This window comes from Danio rerio, chromosome 11 (assembly GCF_049306965.1).
Source record: "Danio rerio strain Tuebingen ecotype United States chromosome 11, GRCz12tu, whole genome shotgun sequence".
In the NCBI taxonomy this organism is placed as follows: Eukaryota; Metazoa; Chordata; class Actinopteri; order Cypriniformes; family Danionidae; genus Danio; species Danio rerio.
Window position 1 is genome coordinate 32,235,079 of NC_133186.1, and position 14,548 is coordinate 32,249,626.

General features: G+C 34.3%; 1 protein-coding gene across 13 annotated transcripts in view; it reads left to right on the plus strand.

The window, feature by feature from the left end:
* Window positions 1-396: 396 nt before the first annotated feature.
* The window catches only part of nhsb (Nance-Horan syndrome b (congenital cataracts and dental anomalies)), a 90,224-nt gene continuing 76,072 nt past the window's right edge, over window positions 397-14,548 (plus strand). For 10 of the 13 annotated variants that reach the window (XM_021479857.3, XM_009306118.5, XM_009306120.5 and 7 more), the window contains exon 1: window positions 1,121-1,674. In XM_021479857.3, coding sequence (XP_021335532.1) covers window positions 1,395-1,674 — 280 coding nt within the window. In that variant the 5' untranslated portion in view covers window positions 1,121-1,394. Of the gene's footprint in view, window positions 561-1,120; window positions 1,675-14,548 lie in introns of those variants that run through there. The other 3 variants (XM_073916871.1, XM_073916873.1, XM_073916872.1) reach the window with 1 other exon arrangement.

Genomic DNA, 14,548 nt, shown 5'->3' on the forward strand with positions numbered 1-14,548 from the left:
TTACACAAACGCAATGCTCTCCTACCTAATAAGTACACCCAATGCTAGTTGCCTGCTATGACCACCAGGTGGTGATGTCGCTTTAAATGTTTAAAACTTCAGCTGCTGATTCCTGATTCCACCACAAGAGGCTGCTCTACACACATCCGCGTGTATATAAATTCGCTCAAATGATTGCAGATGTGTTTTATTTATTATCCTTTTAATTCAAAAATAGGGAGTAAACGATCTGGCCTCCACATCTGCTTACAGGTCTCAGGTCTGTCCACGCCGTTATATCAACAGTTCAGGTCAGCATGTGCTTTTGAACGGTGTTTTCTGGTCCTAAGCATCTGTAAGTCCTTGACAAAAGAGTGGATAAAGTTAACCGGAAAACCGCTGCACTGACGTAACTCTGCAAACCTTGCGGTTCCCAAACGGAACAGACACATTACGCTGTCACCTTTGTAGCAATTACAATGGAGCATTAATGGATTGTGAATGAACTTTTTCATTTCAGCAGATTGAAAAGATATACACGTCAACTGCCTATAGGGGAGACTATTGTGCCATAACGCAGGGTGAGTATCTCTAAGTTAACCAGGTTAATGTTGTTTAAATCCCCATGATCACCACGTCTTGAGGTGACTACAAGTTTTAATACAATACCCTGACAAATCAAATATGGTTGTACTACAAATAAAATAAAGCATATATTTAAAAAAAAACATAGTAATTACAAATTAACCTTTTTGCTTCAGCAACCATGTTTGTAGTACGGTAGTTTGAAAAATTGTAATTAGCATGCAAAACACACATAGTTACCACTGTTTTAATAGACCTGTGGTCAATATTAAGCGTCCAGAAGAGCCATTTTTGCATTTTCATCAAGGTGTTCGAGTAATGAATAAACTGTATTATGTGTCAGAAATACCTTCTAGAATACGTGTGATAGGCCTCTGTAGATTATTTTATCCATTTTTAAAGCCTACTACGCGAAAGGTCTGGCTTATAAATATTAATGACACATCTCATTGGATGCTTACAAAGCGACGTCATCGTGTTCCGATTAATATTCAACAGGTACGCCTTCGTCATAGTAGAGTGCGTAATTTCTCTCCGCTCCTAGCGTAAGTAGACCAGTCCATGTTTTTGCAAAGCCTCTCTCCATCCAACCTCAGCCTCAAAGCCCTGAAAATACCCAGTAGCCTACCAAAAGGCATCCAGAACCAGAGGAGGAGCAGAGATATTCACTGAGAAACCTCCATCCCCGTGCGATCTCCTCTAACGGGAGAACTGAAGCGATGGCGGGTTGCGCGGAGGATTTGTGGATTTTTGCTTGACACGCGCCAGAATCTTCTGCTGGATTAGTTGTTTGGTTTATTTATGGGGGATTTTCATTTACCTGCTGAAAAATGCCTTTTGCCAAACGGATCGTTGAGCCCCAGCTGCTGGTTAGACATCCCATCCCTAATGATGAAGGGTTACTGTTCGAGGATCTGTGCTCCATCACCAATGTGGCTCTATCCCGGACCCTGCGGCAGCTCTCCGACCTGTCCAAACACGCTTGCTCCTTATTTCAGGAGCTTGAGAACGAAATAGTGTCCACAAACCAACGGGTTTGGGCTTTGCAGAACAAAATAGGCAAAATTCAGCAAACCGCCAGTGCGCTGGATCCAAAAATGGAGGCTGTGCGTAAGTACACCATTACGCATTATAGCTTGGATGTTTTTCGTGGGAAACTGCAATGTTTTGGAGATTATCACAAAAGAATGAATGAATATGCTGGTTATTTGTATCAAGTCACATGCCTCGAAGCTTTGCCAAGCAAATTATAATGTGTCACACGCCTGTATGCGTAACCAACACCTGCACCGTGACCGGTTGCGCTTTTCGCTCGCAAACGAAAAACGTCTTGCCACACGTTAACCAACGGCTCTGTATGTGTTTTTAGTAGATATGTGTGATCGCTAGGCATTAGGAAAGAGTCTTGGTCATTTTGAGCAGCTGTTTGGGAAGAGGGGCGTGTAAGTGCCATGACTGTTTAAAATCCTATATTGGTAAACCCAACAGCTATCTCTGCAGGTATGAAATGATCTTTATTCTTATTCTGGCGATCACAATAACGGTAGTAAGGATTTAGTGGTGTATTAATTGAAATCGCGTGATTGCATAGTCACAATCATCTGCGCTAGGACACGAGAAAAAATAGGGCTTTCTCCGCATATACCTATATAAATTCGGTCTAAGTGAAAATATACTATTTTAACCTTGTGAATTTTGAACTAACACCTCACCTCCCGTTTATTCCAAAATAATTAAAGCAAAATTAAACATACGTGCAGAAACATACTAAAAATATCTGCTAAATAATGCATTATTTAAATACTTATATAATATGTTTTTATTTTATTTAGTTTTTATTTTATCTGCGAAACAAATAACGCAATGCAACATAACGATGCCTGAGAGATTAGCCACCATACTCGTATTTTTATATTTTCTAACAGAAAAAGACATGATTTGGATAATCAAGTAAACCCCAGCTGCGTTAGTTCAGAGTTGATCTTAATTAAACACTGTATCCACCCATTCTTGAAGTCCAAGATGAATCTAACCTAAATATTATCGATAATGTGAAATTTAAAACATGAATTGTGAAATGTTATAACCCACACTTAAAAGTGAGCGAATTATGCATTCAAACCTCCAGGATTTTATGGGTGTGGAGAGAAAATATGGATGCAGTGCTAAATGATAAGCAACATCCTCCTTATATGCATGTAGAAATGTCCAGCAGGATAGTGAAAGAGTAAAAAGGGGCTCTAAAAATCTAAATGCACAGGCCAATGAAGCCAGGCCTTGCTTTGAAATAATAAAAGAGCCTGAGTGTCCTTGTCAAGCCTCCGAGGAGATCAGAGCCTCATGTGGATCACTGGGTGCTGCTGTATAGCTTTAATTATAAGATGATGTTAAGCTGCAGTGGGGCTAAATCCAATGCATGGATACAGCACCAGAAAGATGGAGATTTCCTCCAAGGCAAAACAGGCACATTTACAGACTAGTTTGAATAGGATGAAATCGTTTCATTCTCACTGATGGCATGAAGTGTGTTTTGAACTCGGTCAAGTCCAGGAATAAACTGATTTGACCCAAAAACAGATTAAGGCATGTAGGTCAAGCTAGGTCCTGCTGAATTAATCTTTTTCTTTCTGAGTGATTATTACCATCAGAGCCAAACTACTTTACCCCTACAGATTTTACTGTCGTTCATTTGCTTCCTCACAGAATCAGTGTCATTTTCTTGAAGACTCGTTCTTATTTTTTATGAAGTTTGTTGCTTGTTATCAAGTTTGTTGCTTGTCATGATCTTGTAGCTTGGCAGATTAAGGTAAAACTGGCAGTGTGTTTGGTTTTATTTGCGCACATGATTTGACTACCAACCTCACTCTCGGAAAACTTAAGGATGGTTTTCTTGACTGGAATAAAAAAGGGCTTTTTTTTTTATTAGAAATTTCTGTTTTGAAATTTGTATCAAAGTTGATCCATGGTTTATAGAATTAATCAGTGAAATGTATTAAAATATTAGCTTTTTTAGTGACCAAATATTGACCACTGTGAATAATATTCTTACAAACTGACTTTTATAGAAAGTTCAAATAGTTTTAAGTTATTTATAAACTGCAAAACCCAATAAGTTCAGTTAACTCAAACCATTTGAGGAAACCGATTGCGGCTAACTCTTTAAGTTTTGAAACCAAATAGTTTGAGTACTGTAAACCTATATATTATAAATCATATGCACTTATATTATTTGAATTCACATTGTCAAACATTTAGTGTAGTAACTTATACAGATATGATAACTGAACTTAAACTGTTTCAGTTCAGTTAACTTAAACTATTCAAGTCAAACAAATGTATGCTCAAACGGTTTTAAGAAACTGATTGCAGCAAATGGTTTAAGTTGACTGAACTCAAATGAATAAAATTAGTCAACTTAAATGGTTTGCTGCAATCAGTTTCCTCAAACCATTTAAGAAGCTATATAGTCGTTTGGACTTAATTCATTCTATTACCTGAACACAAATAGATTTGAACATTAACATGTGTCTAACACATACATAAAAAGGGGCTATTTTAAGCCAAATTTATTGAAATAATCCATTTATTTCAGTCAAGTATAAACTGTAAAACCCAATAGTTAACTTTATCAAATTAAAAGAGTGGTTAACTCAAAAATGGACTGAAAGTTAATTCTACTCAATTGAAAAGTGGTTTGAACTCAGTGTTGAAGGTAATGAGTTAATTTAATACCTAATTTCTTCAACTTGAATGGAGTAAGTTCACAGTACTCGTATAGATTAGTTTTTGAACTTAAATGGTTTGTTGCAATCGGTTTCCTCAACGGTTTAAGTTACCTTATAACTTTTTAGATGTTACAGTGTATTAAAAACATTAAAACATTTTAGCAACAGTATCTTAACAAATTTACTGTAAAATATCACATTTTATTTTAGGAAATCCTGTTTGTGTAATAAAAAAGCTTTTATCACGTTTAATTTTTTTCTAAATTCAAACTTTATTTCTGTGTATTCTGGTTCACATCTAACAGTCTTTTTCTTTTTTGAAATTCATTTCAAAGTTGATCCATGGTATATAGAATAAATTACTTAAATTAATGATATATTTGAAACTTTATTAACCACAGTGAATTCTCCCTTTTCTAAAAAAGCTAAAGTGTGTTAAGTTATTTATATATTGATAAACACTCAAAACTTTTATTTCACTTTTATAAAATTTTTATTTTAGGGAATCCCGTTTTAGTAATAAAAAGGCGTTTATCACGTTTATTTTTTTTTCTCTGAATTGCATTTTATTTTGTAGCTATTTATTTATTATAATAATATTTTATAATATTTTATTTTTTTGTGGTTTTATTTTGTTTTGCAATTATATCATTATTTCTGTGATTCACATCTAACAATTCAGACTGAATTGACCGATATGTCAAAAGTCAGAATTTTAAAAAATCATAGTAAGTATCACTTTTCATATTATTCATTAGTGGTGAAAACAAGCTACTAAATTATTTTGTGTGTTGTATATTGTTTACTTGTTGGTGTTTTCTATCAGTTTTTAAAAATCACTGTTCATTTTGTGAGAGAAAATAGATTCTGCATCATTTTTTTCATTGTATAAAAAGTTCCACATGATGGTGTTCATAGGCATATGTTCACTTTACACTTCAAAAGGCTTGATTTTCCCAAACATCAGACATATAAAAGCTTGACTATAAATCTGACTGTGGATTTCTGAGAAGTTCTCAAAATCCAGAGATTTCCAAAAGCCTGTTCCACATCAAAAATATATGATTCATCCCTGGTATTATGCTTTAGCCTGGCTATTGTAGATAAAAGCAACTAATTACCAAAAATGATGGCGTATGCTGTTCCAATGTTTTTGCATGTGCCTCGATGAAAGGAGGACGGTGTTGTGCTAAAGCTGGTTGCTGTGTCTGACTTTGCAGTCAAAATAAAAAGATTAAAAGAGAGGAGTTTTGCTGTCTTAGGCTTTGAGGAGCTCAAACGTGTCATTTTTGCATTCTTGAGAAGTTTGACTGCTCTTCTCTCTCAGTTTGAGATTCTTATATTTAATGTTTTAGATTAAAATCTGATATAAAACAGCAAGTAAAGTTACATTGCATTGGGTTAGAAAACACTGGTTGTAAACTATTGTCTCCAAAGCTCTCATTGTGCATGTGAGGCCTGTGTCACAGCTCTTTATGGCTCGATTAGCGTAAACGATCCTAATCCCGTAATTGTCGTGTATTTCTTGTTATTCCAATGATGGCATGTGGTGACAGGAACGACACCCTACTGAATGTGAATGGACTGTTGACCTGCAGGACCCTCGTATATCCCTAACTGTGATCTTTTGCTAACTTGCATACATATATTACCAAAAACAAATCTGGAAAAAAAGTTTTGATTGTTTTTCAGAGACAAAAATGTAGCAAAATGTGCAATTTAGAGAAGTTAGTTGTATTTATGTATATGGAGAAAAATTAGGATATATATCAATTAGGCGTGGGCCGGTATAATTGTCTGACGGTATAATAACCTTTGGTAAAAATATCACTGTTTCACAGTATTGTGATTACTGCTCTAAAATATGTTCTTTTTGATGGTCTGGGTAAAAAAAAAAAACTTTTTTTCCTCTTGAACACAAAATGTTTTATTTTGAGAAACATTATATTACTTTGGATAAGTAAACATGCCAGGATAAATAATTTAAATGAATCATTGACTTTTGCCGTCTTCATTTGTTTCAAAAACATTTTTTTTTTTTACAATCTTTGCATATCTTTTTCTGCTGGAGATACTGTTGTCCTAAAACACTAAAAAAACATAAATAAAAAAAATCTTACACATACTTTAGGAATAGTATAGCAGAAAATGTTGGGGGTTTTAAAATCTTGACTTTTCCAAACCATGATGGTATAGCTTGAAACCAGTTATCATCCCATGCCTAAAATCGATGCATTCTATGAAAAGTTAGTAATAAGCATCCAACTGTAGTGTGCTGTTTTATTATAAAAATGATTATTTTTCACAGATGTCTTACTTGTATTTTAATTTATTTTATTGTATTGATTTAACGAAAGAAATACTGGGAATTTGTTTTCTTCTAAATGTTATCTGGGGTTTTTTTGTATTAAAAAACATCAGGCATGTTGGCGTATTGTCAGAATCAATGGTATTTTTATAACACTAGGGGCACAAGAGTCATTTTGAAGTGTTGCACTACGCTGTTTAAATAGCAAATGCATTTGCGCTCATATGTGCGCCCATAGGTGTTCTGGTCTAAAAAAAGAGGTGTGTTGAGGCGCATTGCTGGCGCGTTGCTATTTTGAAGAACTAAAATAGTCTGCACAATAGACCAGCTGAGAGCAGGTCTAAAGTCTAGCGCAGAGCATGTTAGTTGTGCACCTCGCTTAAACATTGCTTAATACACACAGAATTACCCCATAAGCTCAACCCTGTTAGACCATGCATCGTGGCGCGGAGTGGATTTTTCCTTCGTTAAAATAGTAAAAGTAGAATCAGACACTCACTTACTGCTTTTGCACCCTGCGATTTGAACTTTGCACCTGGATCGTCAAAACAGAGCCCTAGGGCTGCATGATATTGGAAAAATTTGACATTGTGATGTTGCGTTTTGCTGCAATATATATTGTGATATGAATACAATTTCACCAGATAGCTTGAATGGCTTTCTTTGGACATAAATCATAGATTTAGACAGAGTGGGATTATTCTGGAATATAATGGAGATTATTCTGGATAACATTGCAAAGATAGAAGTGTCTCACAGTATTCAGGGACCTAAATGAAATACAATACAGTACCATTTAATGTGGCTAAATACTTTAAACTCTAGTGGCTGAATGCGTACGCAGTCACAGGCCTTAAAACACATTCAAATGATAAACGTTCACTCCAATACGGTTAAACTCTTCTCAGTGAATTCAAAAATTTTCTGTGTTCTGATCTTTGTATCCTGGAAAAACTATATTTCCAACATATAAACTCAAGATTGTACTTCTTGCGATGTGACTATTGCAGATGTGCACATTACGATGTCAATGCTGAAACGATATATTGTGCATCCCTACACTAGCTTTGCTTACATAAAATCAAAGAAGTATTAGTTTGTATAAATATCAGTCAATATATCCCATAAAGATATTTAAATGCTTAGTTTTAATTATGAAAGTACATACAGTAGTTTTCAGTTTTGTCTCTGCACAATTTTTTCTTCACCAGGTAGATTTTTTCTTTTGATTTATACTGAAAGTTTTTTTTTTTTTTTAGAAGTCTGTTTGCAAGTAAAGAGGACAGAAGGTTTGTGGCGTTTTTCCCTAGAAACTAGAATTGAATTGTTCACATTAAGTCAAAATTTAAAATAGTTGTTATTTAATTGCATTTTTTGGAGGACAAATAGACAAAGAATTATTTTTTAAGAGACCAAACAACAGTAATTCAATGTTGCAAACTGTAAATAGACAAGGCAGACAATAAACAGACTAAATATACAAACAATAGACAAAGTCAGCATAAACAGCTACTGCCACCTTAATTAACAATGGCAGTAGTGTAAATTGCTAGTAATTATCATAGCTTTTAAATGGCTGGATTGAGGTGGATTTGAAGGCGCCTGCTGGAGTAGTAAATGTGATGCAACATATGTGCAATATATGGGGAGGGTCCATATGAGTTCTATGGTGGTCGTGTGTGCGTGCGTGTGTTTGTGTGTGTGTGTGTGTGTGTGTGTGTGTGTGTGTGTGTGTGTGTGTGTGTAAAATGGCAGACTGTGTTGTTAGCATTCCCTAGCACCTGACACTGTTTCTTAGATATATGTAAGATTTTTCCCATATTAGGCAGATTTCATTGCCATTTTAAAAAAGTGATCAAGACACTGCAGGCAAAACAACAAGCAAAAATAAACCATAATTTTCATACATCTTTCAATTTTGAGATTTGGGATTTTAGACTTTTTCAGTCTATTGTAAAGAAAACATTCAAAATACACTGCATTTCTTTGTCACACTTTACCAATTTGTGTCTGTAGGTTTTAATTACAATACATATTTTAGAAGCCTGTTTTCTCATAAATCTCTGTCAATTCTAATCTGCACTTCAGCAACACTAATACACACCAAACTTCCCAGTTGAATTAATATCTTTATTCTGGAGGTCTTTGCTAAAAGGTTTGTTCATCTGCCTGATTATATAAAGCATTTGTTTGCAGGACTTCTGAATTATGGAGTTATAAAGAGATACTCAAAATCCCCCTGTAAAAACATTTGACTCTAATGTGTAACAATGAAAAAACAGTAAAAATAACCATTTTAAAACTGACAAAATCGTATGTACGTGGTGTCTACGCGGTCTTAAAAAGTATTGATAGTTGATAAATCAATGTAGAAACATTAAAGGCTCATAAAAAGTATTTAAAAATCTAAATACTATTTTCCAAGGAATTTTATATCATTTTTGATTATGCAATGTATGGTTGTGTGACAAAGTTTGCCTAAAATTAAATCTGCGAATATCAGGATGCTGTGTAGTTTATGAAATCCTACTAGATTTGACATCATGCTGCTTTGTTCACTGCAGTAATCAAGGCAACACAATTATTTCTGCAGTTTTGTAGGCGCCAACCTGCTGAATTAGCTAGATTTAATAATCTTTTTGGTCAGTATATGAATAATGCTTTAGTTTTGGATTAGTTTCTTACATTATTATTTAGTAAATATACTGTAAGTTAAAATCTCGCCTGTGTTTCCGGTTGAAAAGTGGTTTTAAGCTCTTAAAATGTATGGAAAGAGTCTTAAAGGTCTCAACAGGTATTGAATTTCACTCTCTGATTTCTGATTATACTCTGTACGAAGTGTTGGAAAATATGCAAATGAGAACATTTACAAACTCAGGACTCATTTACATATTAATACTAGATATTTTTATTTAAATTTTATTTATTCATTATATTTATGTTTATTTATGTATAAATTGCAGTTTTTATTGTAATCAGTCAACTGGGGAAGTATGGTAACTTTTATTTTTTACCCTATTCTCCAGCGGTGTCTTGCGATACATGAAAATGTGTTCATAAAGGCCTGGCATAGTATAGTGTAAGTACTGTACTGGTGGTCCATTGCTTGTTTTTTTTTTTGTACCATAACTTACATAACCATCACAGATGTGTGCATAATTTGAAACTACAAATATAATTTGAAACTACATGAACTGCACGTCACATTGCATTAGAGCACAGAATAAGTACAGTTAGAGTCCCCTTGTGTCAAGTCTGAGATATAATCCATTCTGGGACATATTCTCTTTCTGTTCTGTGATCCTCCTCCCCAGTGAGGAAGGGTGTAGATTACCTCGCCTGCCCCCGGACTTGTTTAATTAGACGAGATCTTTCCTAGAGCACACAGCCGTTTGCAGGTTTTACTAATGAAGGGAAAACATTTGACTAAGAAAAGTCAACTCGCAGCAACTGGAGAAACACTTTTGACTTGTTACGTTTAACACCCACACCAATGTTTTTCAATAGGGAACTGGCTAAAATTTACTGTCGAAAACTGCATCTGTAAGTCCCCCCCAAAACTTTCTGCAGAAGAATTGTCATTATTATTTTTCTTGCAATAAATTTATGCAGTTCTTTTTTTAAAAATATATAGTGTCATCCCATGGCGTTACATAAAAGTTTATATATATTAGGGCTGAACAAGTTAACGCGCTATGATTGTTTATACGGTATTATTATTTATAGTGTAAATTGTCACTCATTTGTAAAATGTTGTATATAATTATAATAAATAACATTTTATGAATCCAATCATTTATATATAAGCAAATACATTTATTACATCTATTATAAGTGTCATTGCAAACAAATTTAACAAATATATTTTAATTAAATATGATTTTTGAATATTTATGATTTATAATATTGATATGAATATTTATATACATGCATACAGAGATAAAATATATATTTATAATTCATATAGTGCATATTATAATTTATTTGTGAGATTTAATAAATGCACATTTATTAAATGGCATAAATAAATGTGTTACCTAATTATCAATGTTTTTTTTTTTTTTTTTTTACATCTTCCAGCCATACTAGCACACAGAATCACAAGAGTAGCAGAGGCCTGGGGGAGAGGGGGTATAACCTTTTAACTGAGCCCACTGAGCATCCACTCTCTTTGCTCTAAGAGCCCCTGGAGCCAAATGTCCTGTAGCTTTAATAGCCCATCTCTGCACGCGCACACACACACACACTATAGTACTCATACACTCTTCAACAGAAACACATTTTGATTGTTCATCCAGACTGTAATACAATCAAATATACTGTTAATATACATATGAAAGACCCAAAGCAAGCAGCAAGCAAACACGTTCACCCCAGAAAGCCCACACGTGGCTCTTTTATTCTCTCTCTTTGTCTTATAACATGTGAAGGGCTCTCTGGCTTGTTCCGTTTTGATAAGTATCATACATAAATGAGTCTCAGTGGCCTGGAATTAAAGTAGCCATGGACGGCGCATCCTTCCCTCAGCTCCAGGCCACAGTGTGCTTGGCTCTGATTGGTCAGACTCAGACAGCGCTGCGGCTCCTGGTTTAAACACTCTGCATTTGCCCACCATTTGCAGTCTCTGAGAACTAGTCTAGCGTGAGCACTTGTGCATTGCCTCAGGTCAAAATGAGGAGATGAATGCTTTTACTTTTGATGTTTTGATGGTATGAAGCTGATGTTTGATCTAACTAACGTCTGAATCCATCGTGGAATATGAGAAATTTGCCAGAAAAGTGTTAATATAGGGTCTATTCTAATAACATTTAGCCATTTAATCATTGTCTATGCCAAAAAATCATATTCATATATGTATATAATGGGGTGGTGCAGTGGGTAGCGATGTTGTCTCATAGCAAGAAGGTTGCTGGTTTGAGCCTTGGCTGGGTAAGTTGGCATTTCTCTATTGAGTTTGAACCCTTCCTGAAGCAAGTTCTGCAAGGGTAATGCCATGCACACACTAGTAAGTGCATTGAAAGTTTTATTCCTGTTTTTCTTGTGCAATGTAACAGTTTTTTACAAATGCATGGTGTAAAGCTTTGTTGAATGGTTGAGTATATACTTTGAAATATACTAGACTATACAGAGTTGCAGTTGTCTTGAGGCTTGGCTGTCTCTAACATATGGGTTAACACAATGGAATGGGTAAGGGGTGTTATACCACTTCCTTTCAGGTCATTTATAATATGGTACACACAAAGGGTGAGTGACTCTTAGGTTATAATTTACTTTAAATATAAGCTCTAAATGACTTATTAGGCAGGTTCAAAGAAAGGGGAAGAGGAAAAATATATAATATTTATGGTCTAATAGGTGCTTTGGGTTAGTGTCAGGAATTTTTTATGCTGACCTGTACTGTAATTTGCTTTAGAAATGTAAGACTGGCAGATTGATATATCTTTGACTGAAATATGTCATCCATAGCTTTAAATATTCTTATTTTTTAAAAACAACATTTTTATTTTAAATATGTAAGAAATGTCATCAATAGTTTTCAGAATAAAACAAAAAAATGTCTTTACCTAAGCACAAACCTCATAAATCAATATATATATATATATATATATATATATATATATATATATATATATATATATATATATATATATATTTTTTTTTTTTTTTTTGTGTGTGTGTGTGTGTGTGTGTGTATATAAGAACAAGAACAGCTTCATTTCATACCCTAAAGATCAGAAAAAATTTATCTGTGGCTTTATTTCTGTTAAAAGTGCTAATATTAATCTTGCAAATCCGTCAATCACTTTCAAGCCTAACCAATAGCATTAGTTTAGGGGTATATTTATATTTCATAGTCTAAGCAGCACTTAATGCTGTCACTCATTCAAACATCTGGTAAATGACAGAGTTTAAGTCCTGGCCTCATGAATTATTAGTAACACCAGCAGGTCCAGCACGAATCTGTTTCTTTTATTGCCATTAAATATTGATAAAGTGTATAGTTTTGAGGGCGGTGGTAAAGGCTTCGCTGTGTTAAAGTAGAGTGATGTGGAGCAGAGTGGATCTTCCAGCTTTCACTGATACTCTGTCAAGACTAAATTAAGCCAATGGATTGTTCAACCCGCAGGACCACAGTGAATTCATTTGAAAAAAACACACACACACACCATCCGCTATCTGTCCTGACTTGTTCCAAGCGGAAATTCTACAATACCCCCATCCTAAAGAGCCCAGCAGACTGAGTACAGACACATACTCAAGTCAGGGAGCACCTGTGTGTGTTTGTGTTAGTGGCAGGTGCTGCCTTTCTCTGCCAAGTGTATGACTGGTTAACCTAGCCTTATATTTGCAGCAAAGCATTACTGTTCTCTAATATTTCAAGTTTATTTGATTGGATAATGTTTGAGGAGTGAACATACCATACTTTTCAATCCAACTGACTTACATCCAAGTGTATACGAATGCAGTAAACTGAATGAAAATTATGTTCCAAATTAGGTTTTCAGAAGAATTTTAAATTTAAGAATTAGCTTTATAGTTAACCCTGGGTTATTATGGCAAAAAACAGCGGCAAGTATTTTAAGGGGTTTTCAGTTTAAACTCCTGAACAATCAGACATGAAGCATGTGTTACACTGTTAGACATCTGATTGTATATTTGTGGTAACATACTGGTATCACTGTTGCCAGAAATTTACAATAACTGTCCCTTTACAGTAACTTACCTGTAAATGTGTTTTATAGTAGCAGTTCCCTACCGCAATTTTATTTTACAGTAAGATATCCCTACTGCAACATCTTTTTATGCTAAAATGGTCTTAACTATTTTATTTTTACAAAATGACAATTTTACAGTACTTTTACTGACATTTATTTACATTGTACACTAGTAGTACAACACCTTTACAATTTTTTTTTGTATTCAACTACAGTAGCAGTACTTGAATACTTTGAATACAGTAGAATACCGCAAATGCAGTAAGTTATATGCAGTAAGTTACTATATAGGTTTTAAAATGACCCACATTGCATTGCATATTACAGTAGCGAAATGTAAAGAATGTATGTGTTATTTTTACTGTGCATTTTAGCAGTACATAACTGTAAAATTGTGGCAAAGTCTAACAGTGTATAAGATAGCATGATGAACTTTAGGGCTGGGTCTAATGACAAAAATCTCATATCGCCATTAAACCACATTTAAAGGATTATTTATTTTTAAGGAACATTTACATTTTAAGGAATATACTCAGAAACATACTCATTGAAATGTGATCATATTTCTCACTTGATTTAGAATATATATATAACTTGAAAACAGAGAAGATACTTGCCTATTAATTAACATATTTAAGTATGCATGCTAATAGAAGAGGATCATAAAGTCAACATTTTTGCCTTGTGCCTTCTAGCCTTCTCAGTGCTCTACTTTTCCCTTAGAGTTGGTCTACTTCTGCGTTTGACAGTACTTTTAATGTTTAATGCACTTTGATTTTCACTGGAGACACATCAAGGCTTGGTATGAGGCCTGTCTGAGAACTGCTTATCATGATGGAAAAGAAAACTGCAGCCTCTTAAAACAAAGGCACAGAAATAGAGGTTGAGCTGAGAAATAGACAAACTAGTAAATGAGGAAGAATAATGTTTCCCGGAAATGCAATATCTTAATTAACGGTTAGCTCTACCTCATGATTCAAGGGTGTTTTTCAATTACCCATGGAATTGGATTGTGGGGTCTTCATCTCTGTTAAAATGTAACTCTACAGTTAACAAACTGACTTTTATTGACATTTGTGGTAGTTTAAAACATTGTTTTGTTTAAGAAAAATATAGATGAACTTACATAATAAAGATAAAAGTACTTAAAGCTCAAAGCCAGGTTTTACTGTAATTAAATGGACAAACACAGAAAATATATAATTTCAGTATACTGTAATATACATCTACGGTAG